The sequence below is a fragment of the Indicator indicator genome, chromosome 3 (genome assembly GCF_027791375.1).
Source record: "Indicator indicator isolate 239-I01 chromosome 3, UM_Iind_1.1, whole genome shotgun sequence".
NCBI lineage: Eukaryota > Metazoa > Chordata > Aves > Piciformes > Indicatoridae > Indicator > Indicator indicator.
In genome coordinates this window covers 1,236,631-1,259,723 of record NC_072012.1, presented here as the reverse complement: position 1 = coordinate 1,259,723, position 23,093 = coordinate 1,236,631, and the positions used below count along the sequence as shown (strand labels likewise).

The following is a 23,093-nucleotide window of genomic DNA, read 5'->3' as shown; positions in this document are numbered from 1 at the left end:
TGGGAGCCTTCTCTTCTCCAGACTGCACAACCCCAACTCTCTCAGTCTGTCTCCAGAGCAGAGCAGCTCCAGCCCTCTGCTCATCCTCGTGGCCCTTCTCTGGACACCTTCCAGCACCTCCAGATCCTTCTTATAATAAGGATGCAGAACTGGACCCAGAGCTCCAGGTGGGGTCTCAGCAGAGTGGAGCAGAGGGGCAGAATTCCCTCCCTCACCCTGCTGGCCACACTTCTCTTGCTGCAGCCCAGGCTCTGCTTGGCTCTCTGGGCTGCAAGTGCTCACTGCTGGCTCCTGTTGAGCTTCTCATCTACCAGCACCCCTAAGTCCCTCTCCTCAGGGCTGCTCTCCAGCCAGTCCCTGCTCAGCCTTGTATCGCATCCTGCAATTGACCCATCCCAGATGCAGGACCTGAAGTTGTGAAAGGTGATGAGGCTGAACAGGGACAGGCTGAGACTTCCTCCTGGTCCCTAGCTCAAACGTGTAACTCCATGAAGTGTCTGCACAGTGAACCAACTCTGCCTTGGGGAGCAACTCTGCCTCTCACTTGACATGATTTAAGACATCGAAAGAAGTACAATAACTGTAATATCATTCCATTCAATGTTGACTCAAAACAATTTGCTAGAAAAGTTTTCCACACAAGCAATTCCCAATTGGGTTTAATAATCAATAACAAGTGGGCTTCATGATGCTCTGTATCATCTAGAGAAATGTGTTATTTTGTTGATCATTTAGGCTCTTGATTGAAATTATTTCATGTTATTGAATTTAGCTGATAGGAGAAGCCATAAATATTTTGCTCATCACATTGTCATGATAAAGCTATCAGAATAGGGACTGTGATCTGGAAAATAATTATGAGTGAATATTCCAACTCCCATTATTGCCATAATTACAGGGATATTTTCCCTATCAAATGCCTGTAGCTTGTCCTTTCTTTCCCCTTCTGTATAGCCTGCACAATGTGAAGCTTACACAGGAGTTGCATATTCGAATAAATTTCACCTGTATTTTGGAAGGAATCCATCTAAGGCAGACTTTGGCTAATATGTTTATTATTGAAACAATTCTGCAGCTCAGGAAAAACTGCTCTTTAGCATTCCTAGAGCAACTGCTCTTCATATGCATTCCCAGAGCAAGTGAAATGCTCTGCTCCTGTTTAAAGAGAGAAATAGATTGAAAAACTCTGAATGTGCTGTTGTGTCTTGAGCACCTAAGCAACTGAATAGGACCCAGCAGTGTGCCCAGGTGGCAAAGAAAGCCAAAGGCATCCTAGTTGGGATCATCAATGCTGTGTCCAGCAGGAGCAGGGAGGGGATTGTCCCCTGGGACTCAGCTCTGGGGAGGCCACATCCTGAGTATTGTGTCCAGTTTTGGGCACCTCAATCCAAGAGAGATGTGGAGGTGCTGGAGCCAGGGCAGAGGAGGGCAAGGAAGCTGGGAAGGGCCTGGAGAATGAATCTGATGAAGAACAACTGAAGGAGCTGGGGATGGTTAGTGTGGAACAGAGGAGGCTGAGGGGAGACCTCATTGCTGTCTACAACTACCTGAAAGGACCTTGTGGAGAGGCTGCTGCTGGTCTCTTCTGACAGGGAATTAGTGATAGAAGAAGAGGGAATGGCCTCAAGCTGCCACTGGGTAGGTTTAGACTGGACAGTAGGAAACATTTTTTCAGGGCAAGAGTGGTGAGGGATTGGAATGAGCTGCCCAGGGAGGTGGTGGATTCCCCAAGCCTGGATGTGTTTCAAGGTGGTTTGGATGTGGTGCTTGGGGCTATGGTTTAGAGGTGAGCCTTGTAGAGTAGGGTTCTGGGTTGGACTTGGTGATGCTGAGGGTCTTTTCCAACCTGAATGATTCTGTGATACATTGTGGTTTTTTTCTCTTATGAAAACAGGAGTGGAAGTGATGAAAGTTATATTTTACATTTTTAGACAAAAAAATATATATAGATATAATATATATAGATATAGATGTATAAATGTCTGTTTAGCATGACATTTAATTGTACATGACTTTGGAAGCTCGTTTATCTTTTTATACTCAGGGAGAAGTTAAAAAAGTAGACAGCAGTGTTTCCAGTGCCTGTGGATGCACTCATTACATTTGTGGTAACTTTTTCATTTTCCTAGCTGTTTTGGTTTAGTTAATGTTACAGTTTAGAACTGGATTCCAGTTGTAAACAGAATTTTCCAGATTTTGCTTGCTTTGTAAATATAGCTGCATTCTGCCTCCGAACCACCTGAGCTAGTCTGGTGATTTATTTTGGGGGTAATTCTCCAAATTGTGTGTGTGTTTGTTTTTTAAATACTTTTCTATTTGGCCTCTTTTGTAAATACAATTCCATTTTTGCTTCCAGATTCTGAGTGTGGTGAATTTGCTCCCTGGGGCAGATTTCCCCCAAGGTTATTGGGGGAGGTGGGGGAGAGGGGAACCAATCCAACCCATAACATATTCCTGGCACCCAACGTGGGCATGCAAAGACAGCAGAAATAGGACCAGGATAACCTTTGTGGTGGGTTGAAATCTCCTTTCCCACATTAACATCACCAGACTAGCTCAGCTTGGAAACAAATGAGGCTGTACTTACAAGCAAAAATTACAGTCTACAATGGGATGCAATGACTACATACAAAATACACAGGATTTACAATATTTACAGATGTGTACAATTAACAAAACCAGCACAAAACCCTCCTGGCCAAAGCCAGGAAAGCTCTCCCTCTGCCTCCCCCTTCTCTGCCTTCTCCAGACCCCCCTGGCAAAAGGAAGAAAGACAAGAAGCAGAGAGGTTGTTAGAACTTAGCGTTTCAAGGTCAATAGCTGTGTGTTATCTATGAAGCAAAGCCAGAAGAGAAGAGTAGCAACACCCGTGCCAGAATGCTGCAGAGAGAACACTGAGCTTTTGTTTTGAGAACTGAATCTTAAAGGTTTCTCTCTCTCCGATGGAAGTGTTTAGAATAATCATTATTTCTCTTTCTTACACACCATTGAGATTTGCTTACATTCTTTTAATTTTCTGCTTGAACTCTGTGAAAAGAAATTAAAGGCATAGCCTTAAAACCACCACAATACAAACACAATACACAATACAAACATAAAGACCCTTTCAAGCATAAAGAGCCTTTCCTCTTGATTTTATGGCTGTCCCCCTAGTTATGAGATTATGCTCTCTTTTCTGAATATGATGCTTTGCTAAACCATCCATTTTCTGCCTGCTTTAGTGGGGTGTAGGAGTGTCATAGAACTGCTCATGCTTGAGAGTCCGGTGCAGGCTCTCTGCTGAGAGGCAGGTAGGAAGCAGAGTGTGACCCTTAGTCACTGCAAGCAGTGTGACTCCTCCTAGTCCACCTTTGAGCACAAGCAAGACAACTATCTCACAGACCTGACCAGTCAGAACAAGGAAATCTTAAGACTGGACCTCTGATCCCTTCTTTCACAGAGCTGCATCATGCAGAGTAGATTTCACCTGTGCTGTGCATGGGGGAGCTTGAGGTATGCTGCAATCCTGACTGCAGCACAGGCTAAACTGACTCCATGAGCAAAGTGCATCCTGGCAGTACAGCTTGAGCATATTACTGTCCCACAGCTATGTGGACATTGTAGTTTAATGGACAGAAAGGCTACATTTTGTGATGAGAAGATTCATTCATAGAGTGTACCTAGCCCAATGCTCAATACTAGGACTCCAGAAAATAAGAACAACATGGATGTGAAGATATCTGAAGAATACCTGGAAGAACAACTCCCATAGTTGCAACACTATCCATGTTAGGCAGTTGTGCATGTTGTGGCATTTTCCTAATCTGAATGTCAGGCAGTTTTGCGTGTTGTGGCATTTTCTTGTTCTGAATTACAACTCCTCCCTCCCTTGTTTGATAACTGACACCAAAACCCAATCAACTGTAAAAGTTTGGATACTTTTGCAGAGCACAGACCTTTACCCTTCTTCTCTCTTCACAGTGGTTCTGTTCATTTGCTCTATTTTTTTTCTCTTTCTCCTCCGGTAACATGTCTTCCTTTTGGTGTCAGAGAAGGATGATGTGTGCATCTTCCAAGAGGTCACAGTGCTGAATCCTGGTCAGTCAGTGATTCAGTATTTGGAGGGGGACCTTTGTTCCACTGTACAGTGTTTACAAGAAAAAGATGAGAACACAGGATTCAATGCTATGCATTTTACAACGATGAACTGTTCCCAGCAATGTGAAGCTGTGAGTATTCTTGATGCCATGATGGCATTTGTGAGCACAACTGCTTTAGGAAAACAGCCAAAGTTAAGACTTTTGCTGGTTCTGTTTTCTCAGCAAGAACTTGAGAAACTTACAGGGATTATGTGCATTTTTGTGTCTCCAAGATTATTTTGAGAAGCAATTTGTAGCAGCATACATAAAGACACCCATCCATGCATCCACCCATCCATCCATCCATCCCTCCATCCATTCATCCAGGCAGCCATCCAGCCAGGCAGCCAGGCAGCCATCCAGCCAGTCAGCCAGCCATCCAACCATCCATCCATCCATCCCTCCCTCCATCCCTCCGTCCACCAATCCATCCATCCCTCCATCCCTCCCTCCATCCACCCATCCAAACATCCATCCATCCATCTATTCACCCATCCAACCATCCATCCATCCATCCCTCCATCCATCCCTCCATCCACCCATTCACACATCCACACATCCACAAATCCACACATCCACCCATCCACACATCCATCCATCCATCCATCCATCCATCCAGCTAGCCAGCCAGCCAGCCAGCCAGCCATGCAGCCATCCATCCATCCATCCACCCACCCATCTGTCCATCCATCTATCCATCCATCTATCCATCCATACATCCATCCTTCCATCCATCCATCAATCCACCCACCCATCTGTCCATCCACCCATCCATCCACCCATCCACCCATTTGTCCATCCAGGCAGCCAGCCAGCCATCCACCCATCTGTCCATCCATCTATCCATCCATTCACCCGTCCATCCACCCACACATCCATCCATCCATCCATCCATCTATCCATCCATTATCCATCCATCCATCCATCCGTCCATCCATCCATCCACACATCCATCCATCCATCCATCCATCCATCCATCCATCCATCCATCCATCCATCCACCCATCCATCCATGCATCCTTCCATCCATCCATCCATCCATCCATCCATCCATCCATCCATCCATCCACCCATCCATCAATCCATCCATCCATCCATCCATCCATCCATCCACCCATCCATCCATCCACACATCCATGCATCCATGCATCCATCCATCCATCCATCCATCCATCCATCCATCCATCCATCCCTCCATGCATGCATCCATTCCTCCATCCATCCATCCATGCATCCATCCCTCCACCCATCTGTCCATCCATCCACCCATCCATCCATCCATCCACCCATCCATCCATCCATCCACCCATCCATTCATCCATCCATCCACCCATCCATCCATCCACACATCCATGCATCTATCCGTCATCCATCCATCCATGCATGCATGCATGCATCCATCCACCCATTTGTCCATCCTTCCATCCACCCATCCACCCATCTGTCCATCCATCTATCCATCCATACATCCTTCCATCTATCCATCCATCCACCCATCCATCCACCCATCCATCCATCCACCCATCCATCCATCCATCCACACATCCATGCATCCATCCATCCATCCATGCATGCATGCATCCATTCATCCATCCATTCCTCCATCCCTTCATCCCTCCATCCATCCATCCGTCCATGCATCCATCCATCCCTCCATCCCTCCCTCCCTCCATCCATCCATCCATCCATCCATCCATCCACTGAAATATTCTTTCTCTTGGTATTTTCAGCATCAGAAATCAATGAGTTTTCATTTCTTTTTTACTCTTTTTTTGCTTTCTTTTCTTCCCAGCATCAGATCTATATTCCTTCCTTCAGTCACCATTCTTGTTGTGGTACCTGCCGAAACACCTCCTGCTCTTTCCATGCTGAGAATGGAACAAGGATTCTGTATCAGGTAAGTGCCTCTGGATAGAGGCAGAGAACAACTATTTAATGGTATAACATGTGCCTGACAGTCCCCTCTTAGTTAATTCATGCTGGGAGTCTTCTTTCATACCTCCCTACTCCTGGATACACACTTAGGGACTATTTATAGAACAGAATCATAGACTCATAGAATGGTTCAAGCTGGAAGGGACCTCCAAAGCTCATCCAGTCCAACCCTTCTGCAGTCACCAGGGACATCCCCAACTAGATCAGGCTGCCCAGGGCCTCCTCCAGCATCACCTTCAACGTCTCCAGGGAAGGAGCCTCAACCACCTCCCTGGGAAACCTCTTCCAGTGTTCCACCACTATCATAGGAAAGAACTTGCTCCTCACATCCAATCTCAATCTGCTCTGCTCTAGTTTGAAGCCATTGTCCCTTGACCTGTCCCTGCAGATCTTTGCAAACAGTCTCTCTGCAGCCTTCCTGTAGCCCCCTTCAGGTCCTGTCAGGCTGCTATTAGATCTCCCCGGAGCCTTCTCCATGCTGAACACCCCCAGCTCCCTCAGCCTGTCCTCATAGCAGAGCTGCTCCAACTCCCTGATCATTTTTGTGGCCCTCCTCTGGACCCTCTCCACCAGGTCCATATCCTTCCTGTGTTGAGGACTCCAGAGCTGCACACAGCACTCCAGGTGAGGTCTCAGCAGAGCAGAGCAAAGTGACAGAATCACCTCTCTGGATCTGCTAGTGTGTTTATTTAAAGACCTGCCAGGTCACACTAGGTGAATGCCTTATTTAATTTTATTGGTTGGAATAATTTCTACAAAGACGGTTGAATGTCATCAGTTACTTAAGGCTGGATATACTCAAAGTACAGGGTAGGGTTCCAGTCATATACTGGGATTTAAATCCATTAGGAGCTTCTGAGTCCACATCAGATCTCCTATCTCTCCATCTTCCCAAGGTCATTCTTCTCATTCAGGTGTCTATAGGAAGGATGTGTGGAAATTGATGCACTGGGATTCAAGATCCTGGTGGTCTGTAGCAGCATCCACATGAAAGGACATTTAGATATGGCCATGACTTGGTTCATGCTTCCTATTGCTTTTAGAGCAAAAATGAACTGCTGATCCTTTTTCCTGGCACAGAGCCTTTTCATTCTGCACTGGGACACCAATTCAGAGCAGCACACTGGAGAGCAGAGCCAAGGCTCCAGGGAGGAGTAGCCACTGGTAGTCAGAGGATGGCCTTACCCTATGGGTGGTCTGCAATAAATGTCCCATTCAGTAGGTACTACAGCATGAGGGCACTACTTTTACAGCCATTTGGAGCTGGAGATAAAGCTGAAATGTTTTGTCTTTCCTGACAATGGTTTTGTTTTATACATGCAGGAAGGAAGCACCTGGAGCTCCAACTGCACCAACTACAAGTGTGCAAAGACTGCTGCAGGGGCTATCATACTGGGATCAAGTGTTATCTGCCCCCCTTTTAATGACACTGAGTGTACAAAGGTTTGTACTTTGGGTGAGGTAAGTGACAATAACTGGAGAGTGGCTTATGCTTGACAATGCTTGCAAAGCCCCTGGACCTGTTTTTAAAAAGTGATGAGTAAAAACATGTAAGTTTTTACAGGCTTGTTTTCTATGGTCCTGCTTTGCAGGTCCTGTTTGCTTTTTGACTGACAAAATATCTGTGAGGAGTGTGGAAGTTTGTTTGGGTTCTTAACAATGATTGCTTTTAAAATATTGTGGAATTGGAATCATGTTTGACACACCACTTTATAAAGTGGGCCCAAGCCAACCTCATGAGGTTCAACAAGACCAAGTGCTAGGTCCTGAAGCTGGGTTGGGGCAATTCAAAGCACTGATATAGGCTGGGCAGGGACTGGCTGGAGAGCAGCCCTGAAGAAAGGGACTTGGGGGTGCTGGGGGAGGAGAAGCTCAACAGGAGCCAGCAGTGAGCACTTGCAGCCCAGAGAGCCAACCAGAGCCTGGGCTGCAGCAAAAGTGTGGCCAGCAGGGCCAGGGAGGGGATTCTCCCCCTCTGCTCCACTCTGCTCAGACCCCACCTGGAGCTCTGGGTCCAGTTCTGGAGCCTCTGTTACAGTAAAGATCTGGAGGTGCTGGAAGGTGTCCAGAGAAGGGCCACGAGGATGAGCAGAGGGCTGGAGCTCCTCTGCTATGGAGAAAGACTGAGAGAGTTGGGGCTGTTCAGTCTGGAGAAGAGAAGGCTGCCAGGAGACCTTCTTGTGGCCTTGCAGTATCTGAAGAGGGCTACAAGAAAGCTGGGGAGGGACTTTTGAGGGTGTCAGGGAGTGGTAGGACTGGGGGGAATGAAGCAAAACTAGAAATGGGTAGATTCAGATTGGATGTTCGGAAGAAATTCTTCCCCATGAGGGTGGTGAGACACTCAAAGAGGTTGCTGAGGGAGGTGGTGGAAGCCTCATCCCTGGAGGTTTTTGCAGCCAGGCTGGATGTGGCTCTAAGCAAGTGTGAGATGTTCTTGCCCATGGCAGGGAGGTTGGAACTGGCTGGTCCTCGAGGTCCCTTCCAACCCTGACAATTCTATGTTTCTATGATTCTGTGTGGCTGCTTCATGTACACTGCATCTTTGTTTCCCATTTAAGTTCTAATTTATTATTGCTCTCAGTTTACATACACCTTACAATTCTTGTACTTGCAGTACACCATCTATTTCATATAAGCTGCATATAATAACAATATGCATGCAGAGCAGCGAGGGTAAGTAGCATTGCTACCTTGACCAGATTACAAATTTAGCCCAATTCCTACTTATCCATTGAATTTGTTTAAAAATGTCCTTGTTTCTGCCAGTCCTGAAGAAGTCTTTCTATATAAAATTAATGCCTGTTCTACTTTGACCTTCTGCTTGAGTTTCATCCTTGGGGCCTTTCTGTCACCATCTATTGGGATCTTTCCATAGTAATCATGCTTTAAGATTTTTAAAGTAGGGAGCCCTAAAATTAAATTCCTGAATCACTCTGACCTGCTTTTTGGAGACACTGAACATAGACTTGCACCAGTAGCTGAGGAGAAAGCTCTTCTGACAGGCAGCTCAGGATAATTTAGGAATATGGATTTAAGAGGCCAAGTTTAATTGCTTATTTATGAAGTTCTTGACCCACTGATTCAGTATTTTTCTGTAATGAGATTTTAAAAAGCATGCTAGCATGAAAAGATGAAAGGTAAAAAAATGTCTGTTGGGCTTTATATGTTCCTTTGTCTGCTTGTGGCTGTTTAGGCTGAGTGCCTCCAAAAAGCAAGCCATGAAGTTAAGACCTCCAATGTCCAGAGTGCCCAGAGCAGTGGGTAGACACAGCTCATAAATCCTGCATCCTTAGCAATCTGGGCAAGGGGAGAGTCTCGCACCTGGGAAAGAACAACCCCATGGAGCAGTAGAGGTTGGGGACTGAGCTATTGGAGAGCAGTGAAGGGGAAGATGACCTGGGGGTCCTAGTGGGTGGGAGGTTGCCCATGAGCCAGCAATGTGCTCTGGTGGCCAAGAAGGCCAATGGCATCCTGGGGTGGATTAGAAGGGCTGTGGTGAGTAGGTCGAGAGAGGTTCTCCTCCCTCTCTACTCTGCCCTGCTGAGGCCACATCTGGAGTATTGTGTCCAGTTCTGGGCCCCTCAGGTCAGGAAGGACCTCAGGGAAATGCTTGAAAGGGTCCAGCACAGAGCCACGAAAATGATTAAGGGAGCAGAACATCTTTCCTTACGAAGAGATCCTGAGAGAGCTGAGGGCTCTGCAGCTTGGAGCGGAGCATTGCTGTTGCTAAAGATGTGCAGGGGGAGTGCCCAGAGGCTGGAGCCAGGCTCTGCTGGGTGATGCCCAATGCCAGCACAAGGGGCAGTGGTGGAAGGTGAGGCATAGGAAGTTGCATGGAAACAGGAGGAAGAATTTTTTCCCTGTGAGGGTGACAGAACACTGGAAGAGGTTGCCCAGGGGGGTCGTGGAGTCTCCCTGTCTGGAGCTATTCAAGAGCTGCCTGGATGTGTTCCTGTGTGATCCGCTCTAGGTGATCCTGCTCTGGCAGGGGGCTTGGACTGAATGAACTTCCGAGGTCCCTTCCAGCCCTTAAGATTCTGTGATTCTGTGATTGTGTAATGAATCTCAGTGGTATGGAAATAGATGGTAGTGGAGTGGTATAAGAAGATGCTTAAAGAAAAGTAGATGAGATCAGATGATCAGTGTCAAGTTCATTTTCAATGTCCAAGGCTGTAAAGCACTCATGACGCAAACCTCCATCTGATACAGACCTATATACTTGTCTTGATTTCAGTGATGCTGTGTTTTAACTAGTTAGGCATCTTGAAAACATGGAATGTCTTGAGATGCAATTCACCTTTGTGTTGGGCACAGTCTTTTTTGATGTGTTCTCCTTTCATTTTCCTAGAATGGAGGAATTGTGCAGACCTATAATGATGGCTGCTGCAAGACCTGTAAGTGATGAAGTCTGCAAGATGTGGTAGTTTGGCTTTGGGTTTGGAGGGCTTGTTTTTTAACCTCAGTGGCTGGGACGTCAAGGAGAAGGAGCATGCAGTTCCTGCACAGATCACACCTACAATTGTTGTAGTTACCTAACTACTCTTGTTAAAAAGCCTTGCTTCATTTGGCTGCTGACTTGGTGGTTTTTAACATTGTTGTTCTGGAGTATAACCAAATCTCTCCAAATATAACTTGTGGAAGAGCAAAAGTTATATTGATTAAAATAATGGAAACATTCTCTGCATTGGTAAGCCAACTATTGCCTACATAGTTCTCACCTAAAAAAAGACAAGGGTTTTCTCCCCTAAAATTGATTCCCAATTTGATGACACTTTGAAATACACCCCCAAGCTTACAAATCTATTCTGTGCCACTAGTGGGTATTTTCTAGGCCTAAAATACTGGATTAATAATTTTTTTTTTTTTAAGTCCCAAATAAGGAAAATTAGATTAATATTGAAACTGTCTTTTTATAATCTAGTTTTACATTCACCTTTCCTGAGTGTATAACTTTAAACTATGATGAGTGTATAACTTTAAACTATGATGAGATGTGATGCAAGCTTATACAAAGGTTGCATGGTTTATGTGATTTTAAAAGCTGATTGAGAGCAAACTCATTTTCTCTGCAGTTTTGACCAGGGAAGGTTCTATTATCAAGTTATATTTATGTATACATGAAAATGTGTAAAACTAATTGTGTGGAGCAAGAACTTGCTGAACGCCACAGAAAATCCTCCCTTTGATTTTTTTTTTTTTGGCCTTTTTTAATGTTCAACATTAAAATATTAGTCTTTGGAATGTTTTTAGACAAAATTTTACTTAATAAAGCCACTGTTGTGTAAAACTAATTGTGTAGAGCAAGAACTTGGTGAATGTCACAGAAAATTCTCCCTTTGATTTTTTTTTCTTTTTGGCCTTGTTTTTGTGTTCAATGTTAGATTTAAAATATTAGGTTTTGGAATGTTTTTGGACAAAATTTTATTTAATAAAGCCACTGTTGTGTAAAACTAATTATGTAGAGCAAGAACTTGGTGAATGTCACAGAAAATCCTCCCTTTGACTTTTTTTTTCTTTTTGGCCTTGTTTTTGTGTTCAATGTTAGATTTAAAATATTAGGTTTTGGAATGTTTTTAGACAAAATTTTACTTAACAAAGCCACTGTTGTGTGGAGCAAAAACTTGCTGAATGCCACAGAAAATCCACCCTTTGATTTTTTTTTTTTTTGGCCCTTTTTTTTTGTGTGTGTGTGTTCAACATTAAAATATTAGTCTTTGGAATATTTTTAGACAAAATTTTACTTAAAAAAGCCACTATTTTGTAAAACTAATTGTGTAGAGCAAAAACTTGCTGAATGTCACAGAAAAATAGGAAGTCAGAGATCTACAACCATGTATTGCACAGCTATTCAATAAAAGAAGTGCAAATAACCTTTTGACAGGAGGGGAAATGTTAATTTATCAAATACAGAATGCTCATGTGTCCAAGTTGTGCAAAGCTTTGAAAATTAACTGCAAGTGTTCTTGTTCTATTTCATCCAAAACACGGAAAAGAAAAGCTGTTTTCATACAACACTTTATTTTTTTTTTTTAATTAGGAGCAGCAGAGAAAAGAAACACACCAGAATTGTGCTAAAAATCTGACTAATTATTGTTCTTTCTCTAATGAGATTAGCTATGTGGAAAGAAAAAATGTTAACTAACCCACTCCAAATTAGGCTGGCTTTATTTAGACAATTAGTCTAAAGAATCAATGCTACTGGGGGGTTCTGTGGAGCAGGAAGATTTGTAATTGTGGCCATGTTGTGTGGCCTCAGGAAAGGCATCGTTATACTTCAGAAATCCTTGCTGAGGTGGCTGCTAAAACCCAGATACAATCCATACAATTGTGTGCTACTTCATTGTTTGTTTTGTTTTAACTAAAAGCATGTGCCCTGTGATGAAGCAGTTAAAAAGAGTACTTCTAAAATAGAGCTTGCAACACCTTGGGGTTTTAATGGGAGCAAATAATCCTGCTGAAAGAATTTGATTCAATGCATGCAAAGTGAGTGCACAATACTTAATTCTTACCTTGCCATAGACAGCCTCATTGCAAAAGTTTGATTTACAAGGAAGCATCATTCCAGGAGAGTAATAAAGTTTAGGCCATCTTTAGTGAGACTTGAAGCAGCTTCAGTGTTTCTAAATTTGGAAGACTAGTAGGAAAGCTCAAAACCTTTTGCTAAAATAAAAATGAAAATAAAAATAAAAATAAAAATAAAAATAATAATAAAAAAGCAGTTGGCAGTGTAAGAATTAATGAAATCTCATTATCTATTTATATTTGAAATGTTTTTATTTCATGAGAAACTTATATTCTTAATGATTCTGCCAGGTTCTGGATTGGGTCTATTACCCTTTGCCATTAGTCCAGTAGTGCCTACTGGTAGTATTAATTGTGAACCAGGTATTATTTTTAATAATATATTTTCATTTTTTTTTCTTATTTTTTATTGATAGTGTAAACACTGCTTGATATACAGCTAGAGCTGTCATCACCATTACATGTCACTATGCACTGAATGGTACTGGGCTTCATACTGAGAGGTGCTGATCCCCTGTTGGCCTCTCAAACTGGTGGTTTTTCTAAAGGCTGGTTAGGGTTCACAGCTCAGCACCTGTCAGAATTAGGTTCATCCATTTATGCTATATGCTGCTGATGATTCTTCCCTCCTGTTCATTTCTGAAATTAGTTTTGCTTTGTGAACTTCCTGTACAGGGCAGTTGTAACAAGAAATGTTAATGTAAAAAACACCATCCTCCCAAATACTGTTACCAGGAGATTCTAAAGCTGATCCCAGCTCCCTGAATTTAATGAAATGTTACTTGTTTTTTAACTGAAAATGTTTTTAGCCTTCAAATCGAGCAAGAGTGTGCTTTGCTGCCCTGTCTCACCTTTGCAGATATGGATTTATGCAGTATTTCTTCTTTGTCACAATTAACATATTTTACTAAGTTATGACAATGTTGGGGATAGGGGAACATCCAATTACAATCACGTGTTTATAAATGCTCTGTACACCAGAAACTGGAGAATGTTACAGAATTGTTGCATTTTGATCATAATTCTTTGCTTTTAAGGATAGGTAAGTCACAGAAACTCCATACTCAAATAAGGAGTGAGTGAAAAAAAAGCACACATGGTACTGAGTGTAGACCTCCTTGGCAGTTAAAGATGGGAGAGAACAAAGTGTAGCAGCAGTTTTCATTAGAGATCAGCACTTCATACACTGCAATATCATGTGTCTCTCTATATGACCTGTAGAAGTACAAAGACTGCATATATTCCTGCTGGCATGCACTTTATGATGATCACAGGACTTCTTTTTCCTAAGTGTTACTGAGGAATTAAAACCAAGATGCTCCAGGCTAGCAATTGCAATTATACAGTGATCTGGTAGATCAGTAGTGCAGGTTAAAATCTAGCTGTAGTCTGCAGCCAGCCAGATTTTTAAATATCTACTGGAGCTGGGCTGCATCCAAAGCAGCATTGCCAGCAGAGCCAGAGAGGTGATTCTGCCACTTTGCTCTGCTCTGCTGAGACCTCACCTGGAGCACTGTGTGCAGCTCTGGAGCCCTCAGTATAGGAAGGATCTGGAGCTGATGGAGAGGGTCCTGAGGAGGGCCATGAAAATGATCATGGGGCTGGAGCAGCTCTGCTATGAGGACAGGCTGAGGGAGCTGGGGGTGTTCAGCATAAAGAGAAGGCTGCAGGGAGACCTAATAGCAGCCTGCCAGTACCTGAAGGGGGCTACAGGAAGGCTGCAGAGAGACTGTTTGCAAAGGGCTGCAGGGACAGGACGAGGGACAATGGCTTCAAACTAGAGCAGAGCAGATTGAGATTGGATGTGAGGAACAAGTTCTTTTTTATGAGGGTGGTGGAACACTGGAAGAGGTTGCCCAGGGAGGTGGTTGAGGCTCCTTCCCTGGAGATCTTCAAGGTGAGGCTGGAGGAGGCCCTGGGCAGCCTGATCTAGTTGGGGATGCCCCTGCTGAGTGTGGGGAGGTCAGACTGGATGAGCTTTGGAGATCCCCTTCTGGCCCAGACCATTCTATGAGTCTAAGATCCTCATTATTCAGAGCTCATTTATCATATAAAAGTGCTCACAAGCTTCTGGGAAACAGAGAAATTGTTCTTTTTGAATGCATCCAACCATGATGGCATGGGCTGAAGGTGCAGAAACTGTGCTGAACAGTGCTTATTATATATCTCATATGCTGGATGTCCAGAAGGGTTGTGTAACTGATGAGTGGTTATACATTTGTTTAAATATTATATTTTGATTTTATCATTATTATTATTATTTTATTTTTAGTATTTTAGTATTATATTATTATTTTATTTTATTATTTTAATTATTATTTAATTATTATATTACTATTTAATTTAATTTTATTATCATGTTATTATTATATTATTATCATATTATTTAACTTAATTTTATTATTTTTATTTTATTCTTATTTTATTTTTATGATTTAATTCTTATTTTATTATTATGTTATTATTTTATTATCACATTATTATGTTATTTAATTTTATTCTTATTTTATTTAATTTTATTTTTTATTATGTTATTATTATTTTTTATTTTATTGTTTTACTTTATTTTATTATTTTTATTTTATTAATAATAACTTATTATTATTTTCTTATTTTCTTATTATTAATTTATTATATTATTACTATTTATTATTTTATTATTATTTTAATAACAGTTTTACAGTGTGCAGCACTAGTTTTCCAACAAAAGGACAAAACTTCTTTTCAATATTGCCCAGAAGGTTCTTAAATGTGCTTTAAATTGCAGTATTTCCCTAATCTTAGACCTCCATGCTGTCTCAGTGCTAGGAGCTTCAGTTCTGGTGATAAAGCTCACCACATTTCAGAGCTCATCATACTTAGCTTTCTTTAAGGACATCTTTTCCAAAGAGGCACTGAAATTATGTAGTTCCATGTAATTTTTAAACATTCAGAATAAAATCAAGGCCTAGGAGGGGTGCAGCTTGCCCTGCCTTAGGGCTTGCTGAGGCTGAGTGGGGAGGAGGCTTTCAGAAGGCTCTGGAAGGCTCAGACCTGGTAGGGCCAGACGAAGCACTGAGGGCTTGCGAATGTGTTCCCTTTGCAGCAGTGCCTTTGCGGTGTACTTGTAAATGCAATTTCCATTTAAACTTCCCATCCATTTTTATTTTACATTTTTATTTAATTTTATTTTACTTTTTTAAAAAAATATGTTAATTTTTATTTTATTTTACTTATTAAAAATTTTATTTTACTTTTAAAAATTTTATTTTGTGTTTTATTTTACTTTATTTTACATTTTCTTTTATTTTATTTTACATTTCAATTTGATTTTATTTTACATTTTATTTTGATTTTATTTTACATTTAATTTTTTTAAATTTTATTTTATTTTTATTTATTTTTTTACTTTTTAAAATACTATTTTACTTTTTAAAAATTTTACTTTACCTTTTTATTTTAATTTATTTTACATTTTTATTTTATTTTATTTTACACTTGTATCTTAATTTATTTTACATTTTTTATTTTAATTTTTTAAATTATATTTTATTTTTAAAAAATTTATTTTACATTTTTATCTTACTTTATTTTACAATTTCTTTTCTTTTATTTTACATTTTATTTTATTTTACATTTTTTATTTTACATTTTTATTTTACATTTTTATTTTTAATTTATTTTACATTTAAATTTTATTTTATTTTTTATTTTAATTTTTAATTTAATTTTACATTTTCATTTTATTTTACTTTTTAAATTTTATATTTTTATCTTACTTCATTTTACATTTTATTTTGTTATGTTACATTTTATTTTAATTTATTTTACATTTTAATTTTATTTTAATTTTATTTTGTTTTACATTTTTATCTTTATTTTACATTTTATTTTTTATTTTATTTTATTTTATATTTTACTTTTATTTTTTAATTTTATTTTACATTTTTTATTGTATTTTACATTTTTATTTTATTTTACTTTTTAAAAATTATTTTATTTTATTTTATTTTATGCCTTGGGAAGGGGTAAAATATCTTTTCTGTCCTTTTGCCCTGGGCATCTTGTATCTCAAAACTAGGACACTAATATATTCCATCTATACAATCAATAATTTTACACAGGAGCTATTTATTAATATATGAGGGTGGGTTGGGTTTTTTTGGTGGGTTTTTTGTTTGGTTTTTTTTTTCCTAAAAAGTATTTAATTAAGGAAGTAATACTTTAAAGTGTATTCCTGTATGAAAACAAAGTCTAATTGTTAAAATTATGGTAATAGTTTCATATTTTTAGTATAGTACAAACTTTTATTGATTCAGTCTGCATTTTCTGTATTTCACCAGGCAAAAAGGAAGAGAGGATTTGTCAAAAAATGACAATCAGGACAACCATAAGGAAAAGTGACTGTATAAGTCAAAGCCCGGTGAGCATAAAAGACCTGTGTTTGATCCTGCACCTAGGACACATCAAATCCCAGGATCCCAGGATGTTAGGGATTGGAAGGGACCCAAAGAGATCATTGGGTCCACCCCCCCTGCCAGAGCAGGACCAGAGAATCCAGCACAGGTCTCAAGGAAGCTGGGGAGGGACTTTTTAGGATCTCAGGTAGCGACAAGACTAGGGGGAATGGAACAAAGTTGGAAGTGGGGAGATTCAGACTGGACATAAGGAAGAAGTTCTTCCCCATGAGAGTGGTGAGACCTTGGAATGAGTTGTCCAGGGAGGTGGTTGAGGCCCCATCCCTGGCGGTATTTAAGGCCAGGCTGGATGAGGCTCTAGACAGTCTGATGTAGTGTGAGGTGTCCCTGTCCATGGATGATCCTTGTGATCCCTACCAACCCTGACTGATTCTATGATAGGAATCCACATGTGGCTGGAAAACCTCCAGAGAAGGAGACTCCACAACCTCTCTGGGCAGCCTGTTCCAGTGCTCTGTGGCCCTCACAGTGAAGAATTCCTCCTCATGTTGAGGTGGAACCGCCTGTGCTGGAGTTTCTATCCACTGCCCCTTATCCTATCCCAGGGTGCAACTGAGCAGAGCCTGTCCCCTCCCTCTTGACCCCCAGCCCTCAGATATTTATAAACATTTATTAAATCCCCTCTCAGTCTTCTCCTCTCCAGACTAAGCAGCCCCAGGGCTCTCAGCCTCTCCTCCCCAGGCTAAGAAAAAACCCCCAAAAAACCAAACAAACAAACAAACAAAAAATCAAGTATTTAAGAAAATAAAAGTATTAAGAAATTAAAAAATCAAGTATTAAGAAGTGGGTTAAAGCTATCAACATGCAGCAAGGAATTCTGTCTTCTCAAAACCAGACTTTTGCCACCAGGAATGTTATCTTACTCGTAAAGGGAGTAAAATAAGCTGTTCTATGGCTGAAAGACTCAGCCCTCCTACCTGGAAAAATATCTGCCTTCAAATGAAAAGCACACAGCATAATTGCTTGTAACTAACAGAGGCACCAAACTCCTCATCACAAAGTAACATCCCACTCTAAAAGAGGAGGAGAAATGCTTCCACTCAGCATGTGATGGAAACACTGCTGCATTCCACATCAAAGACCTTTACCCTCTGTGTATTCTCCCCCACATAGCATGTCTCTCCATATAGAATCATAGAATTGTTAGGGTTGGAAGGGACCTCAAGGATCAGCCAGTCCCAACCCCCCTGCCATGGACAGGGACACCTCACACTACAGCAGGTTGCTCACAGCCACATCCAGCCTGGCTGCAAAAACCTCCAGGGATGAGGCTTCCACCACCTCCCTGGGCAACCTGTGCCAGTGTCTCACCACCCTCATGGGGAAAAACTTCTTCCTAACATCCAATCTCAATCTACCCATTTCTTATTTTGTTCCATTCCCCCTAGCCCTAGGAATCATAAATTCATAAATATCATAAATTCATTATTCCATATATTTATGGGGCTGCTTAAGACATCTTATTTCTCAGCTTTGGTGTAGTCTCATCTACAAAATGCAGGATGTGTCTGAGCAGCAAATGTGCTTCCAAGGTATTACTTTAAAGGAGCAGCGATTGACAGAGTATCTGCAGGATTTCAAAAGGCCCCTGGTAAGATTCTGTTGAAGAACCTAAACAATCACAAAACTAGAGGCAAAATATCATTGCAGGTTGAAAGCTGAGCAGGTTAATTTTCATGCTGATAGAGGGTCAACAGTGTCATGCCTAAAGTTTATTAGTAGAAGTAAGAGTGTGTGGTGTGTTTATTTAGTTTGAGAAGAAGGACTGGTAAGGAGGGAGTATAAATATGTACATAAAATTAGTCATTTGCCACAGTTAAGGGGAGAAAAGATTGTGGAGAGCTTCACAGCTCCTTCAATGACCTAGGTTAAGGCACAGCAGTATGACAAACCAAAGATTAATTAAAGCAAAGGATATTAAAAATAAGGATTTAGTCAAATCTTCCAGATTTTTAAACTAACTGACAAGGACCTTGCCCTTGCATCCAGTTCTGTGAAAGCCTTTTAATTGCTCTCCTGCACTTAACTGGCTGCAGTTGAGTCTTAGACTGCACAAAGTCTAACAAGGAGCTATGACCTATAGGGAAATGAATAGGGAGTGAAAATAAATTCATTCTAGTGTCTCTTACCAGCCAATGGTGCAGTATTATTGAGGGTGCTCTCTGCTGTTTCATCTTCATTGCTGCAGAACCAGACAGGATTCAGAGAGGAGCAGGAAGAATGCTCCAGGTCATTCCAATGAATGGAACAACAAATGAAGCCTTCCTTTTTATGACCTTTATCTTTCCTTTCCCCTGTATCCACCTTCCAAAAAGACCTAACCATGGCCCACCTCCATCCATATTACAAACCCCTCTCCCCAGTATCTTATCATTCCCCATTTCCTTGATGGCCTCCCAATCTTTCCACAGTTCAGATTCTCTGACCCTTCACCCAGAAGTACCATCAGCTTTTCATGACTCTAAAACCTCTATTCATATCCTTAGCTCCACTTCCTTTCCTCTTTAGCTCACCCACTGCCAAGCCCCTGGCACTCTATCTCAATGGCATAATTTTGACCCATCAAATGCCAGTATCTGCTCTGTCTGATTTGGAGCTGTGTATGTGCCCTTTGGCCAGATTAATGTTGTCAAACTTTGGATAGAGTAAGATTAGATTTAATTAATCAAGAGCTGAGATTATGAGTTCTTGGGACAAGGTCTTCTTTTCTTTTTTCTCCTTACAGATTTCAGGAAAGCTGTGTAAGAGTAACTTTTGGTCTAATTTGTTTGGATAAGGCCCATTTGTTCACAGGCTGTATGGAAGGGAGTGGACCAAAGCATCTTTCATATTTCTCACTTGCAGAAGAAATCTGATTTAATGCTATCACAAAAAGAACCAGAGCTACTATGACCATGCTTCACTTCACAGCATATCAGCTCTGCTTAAGTTTTATTTTAAAAGTATCAATTTCTTGATCATTTTTTTTAATACTAAAAATGGTGGGATGGCTGACACCTGTCAGGGTGTGCTGGCATCCAACCAGAGCTGGACAGGCTGAGAGCTGGATGAAGGCAAATCAGTTCAAGAAGGACAAGTGCAGAGTCCTGCACCTAGGGAGGAATAACAACAGGCACCAGGACAGGTTAGAGGCTGCCCTGCTGGAGAGCAGCTCCACAGAGAAAGACCTTGGAGTGCTGGTGGACAGCAAGTTCTGCATGGGACAGCAATGTGCTCTTGTGGCCAAGAGAGCCAATGGCAGCCTGGGGTGCAGCAAGAAAAGTGTGGCCAGCAGGGCTAGGGAGGTTCTTCTCCCCCTCTGCTCTGCCCTGCTCAGACCACACCTGCAATCCTGTGTCCAGTTTGGGGCTCCCCAGGTCAAGATAGACAGAGACCTGCTGGAGAGAGTCCAAAGGAGAGCCAGGAGGATGCTTAGGGGTCTTGAGCATCTCCCCTGTGAAGAGAGCCTGAGAGCCCTGGGGCTGTTTAGTCTGGAGAAGAGAAGGCTGAGAGGAATCTAATCAATGTCTCTCAAGAGCTGAGGGGTGGGTGTCAAGGAGAGGGGGCCAGGCTCTTTTGGGTGGTGCACAGGAATAAGCCAAGGAACAATGGAGACAAACTTGAACAGAGAAGGCTTCAGCTCAACATGAGGAGAAACTTCTTTAGAGTGAGGGTGACAGAGCCCTGGAGCAGGCTGCCCAGAGAGGTTGTGGAGTCTCCTGCTCTGGACATATTCAAAACTCACCTGGATTGCACTCCTGTGCAGACCACCCTGGGTGATCCTGCTCTGGCAAGGAGGGTTGGATCTCTGGAGGTCCCTTCCAACCTCTAAAGTTCTATGATTCTATGATTCTTTTCTGTCAGAGTATGTTCACGTAATGCAATGTGAACTGAGAGAAAGCTTTGTCTGCTGAAGGCAGGAGCACAAATGATTTTATAGTCAGTCTTTGCCCTTGTTGGCTTGTCACACAGAATCACAGAATTAACCAGGTTGGAAAAGACCTTCAAGATTGCCACTCCATCAGCTTTTGTTACATTGATAAGACAGCTAATATTGGTATGCCCTTAGTCACAAGCAGAATGAATACGACAGGAAAAAACTTTTGCACTGATAAGGGATAGCCTTTGCTTCATTTTGCTTTGCAGAATTGAACTTTTCATCAGTGAACATGAGAAGAACATGAATTTAGCTCTGCTGTTTTGAACTTACTGATTTGTAAGCTACAGATGATTCTAGTTTATAGGATCACAGGATGTCAGGGGTTGGAAGGGACCCAAAGAGATCATCGAGTCCAACCCCACTGCCACAGCAGGACCAGAGAATCCAGCACAAGTCACACAGGAACACATCCAGATGGGGCTTGAGAGTCTTCAGAGAAGGAGACTCACTCCACAACCTCTCTGGGCAGCCTGTTCCAGTGCTCTGTGACTCTTACATTAAGGAAGCTCCTCCTCATGTGGAGGTGGAACCTCCTGTGCTGCAGCTTACATCCATTGCTCCTTGTCCTATCACAGGGAGCAAGTGAGCAGAGCCTGTCCCTTCCCTACTGACCCCCAGCCCTCAGATAAACATTTAGTAAATCCCCTCTGTGTCTTCTCTTTTCCAGACTAAAAAAACCTCAGGTATCCACAGCACAACATTTAGCTCAAGGTTAAGACAGAATACATGATTAAACAACTACATAACAAGACAAAGTGCAGGGTCCTGCATCTGGGTGGAGGCAATCCCAAGCACAAATCCAGGCTGGGCAGGGACTGGCTGGAGAGCAGCCCTGAGGAGAGGGACTTGGGGGTGCTGGGGGATGAGAAGCTCAACAGGAGCCAGTAGTGTGCACTTGCAGCCCAGAAAGCCAAGCAGAGCCTGGGCTGCAGCAAGAGAAGTGTGGCCAGCAGGGCAAGAGAGGTGATTCTCCCCCTCTGCTCAGCTCTGGTGAGACCACACCTGGAGTACTGAGTCCAGTTCTGGAGCCTCTATTACAAAAGGGATATGGACATGCTGGAAGGTGTCCATAGAAAGGCCACCAGGATGATCGGAGGGCTGGAGCTGCTCTGCTATGAGGACAGACTGAGGGAGTTGGGGCTGTTCAGTCTGGAGAAGAGAAGGCTCTGAGGTGACCTTCTTGTGGCCTCCCAGTATCTGAAGGGAGCTACAAGAAAGCTGGGGAGGGAATTTTTAGGATCTCAGGTAGTGACAGGACTGGGGGGAATGGAATAAGGCTGGAAGTGGGGAGATTCAGGCTGGATGTGAGGAAGAAGTTCTTCCCCATGAGAGTGGTGAGAGCCTGGAATGGGTTGTCCAGGGAGGTGGTTGAGGCCCCATGCCTGGAGGTGTTTAAGGCCAGGCTGGATGAGGCTCTAACCAGCCTGCTGTAGTGTGAGGTGTCCCTGGCCATGTCAGGGGGGTTGGAACTGGCTGATCCTTGTGGTCCCTTCCAACCCTGACTGATTCTATGATTCTATAATAAAAATGTTTAATAAAAAATCAGTAAACTCAGAATGTTAAAATGTTTAGAAAAGACTTAGAATGGCTGAATTCTAGAAGATGAAATATTTAAAAGAACCGAGTCCTTCCTAAATATAACTATGGGGTTTAATCACAATTAAGTTTGACATGTGGTGTTTTATAATGCATTATGAGGCATCTGATTTCGGTCCTTCTCTTACCCTCAGGTAAATGTGGCTTCTTGTGATGGCAAGTGCCCATCTGCAACCATTTTCAATGTCAACATTGACAGCCATTTAAGGTTCTGTAAATGCTGTCGAGAAACTGGAACCCGCGACCTGGCAGTGCCGCTCCGCTGCTCAGGAAATGGCACTGAGATCATGTACGTCATCCAGGAGCCTGTAGGCTGCTCATGCCAGTGGAACTGAACAGCACACTGCATGCAATTGAATCTGAAGTATTACAAGGAGTCTCCTTTCAGCCTACTGTATTTGTTTGGACCGTGGACGGCTGTGATACTCTGAAGACGATAAAAATAAAAGTCCTTAATTGTTGTTCCTCTGGCTGATTAGGAGGTTGTTGGGTGAGGAGTGAAGGCAGGAACCCTGCTGCTGTATAGCAAGGAGATTCCAGAAATGC

The 23,093-nt window shown here is 42.2% G+C and overlaps 1 protein-coding gene across 1 annotated transcript in view; it reads left to right on the top strand.

Moving 5' to 3' along the window:
- OTOGL (otogelin like) overlaps window positions 1–22,882 on the top strand; it is a 180,405-nt gene extending 157,523 nt beyond the window's left edge. The window contains exons 49-55 of the mRNA XM_054399714.1: window positions 2,045–2,108; window positions 4,030–4,208; window positions 5,911–6,015; window positions 7,377–7,496; window positions 10,402–10,447; window positions 16,898–16,977; window positions 22,682–22,882. Coding sequence (XP_054255689.1) covers window positions 2,045–2,108; window positions 4,030–4,208; window positions 5,911–6,015; window positions 7,377–7,496; window positions 10,402–10,447; window positions 16,898–16,977; window positions 22,682–22,882 — 795 coding nt within the window. The remainder of the gene's footprint in view (window positions 1–2,044; window positions 2,109–4,029; window positions 4,209–5,910; window positions 6,016–7,376; window positions 7,497–10,401; window positions 10,448–16,897; window positions 16,978–22,681) is intronic.
- Window positions 22,883–23,093: the final 211 nt, after the last annotated feature.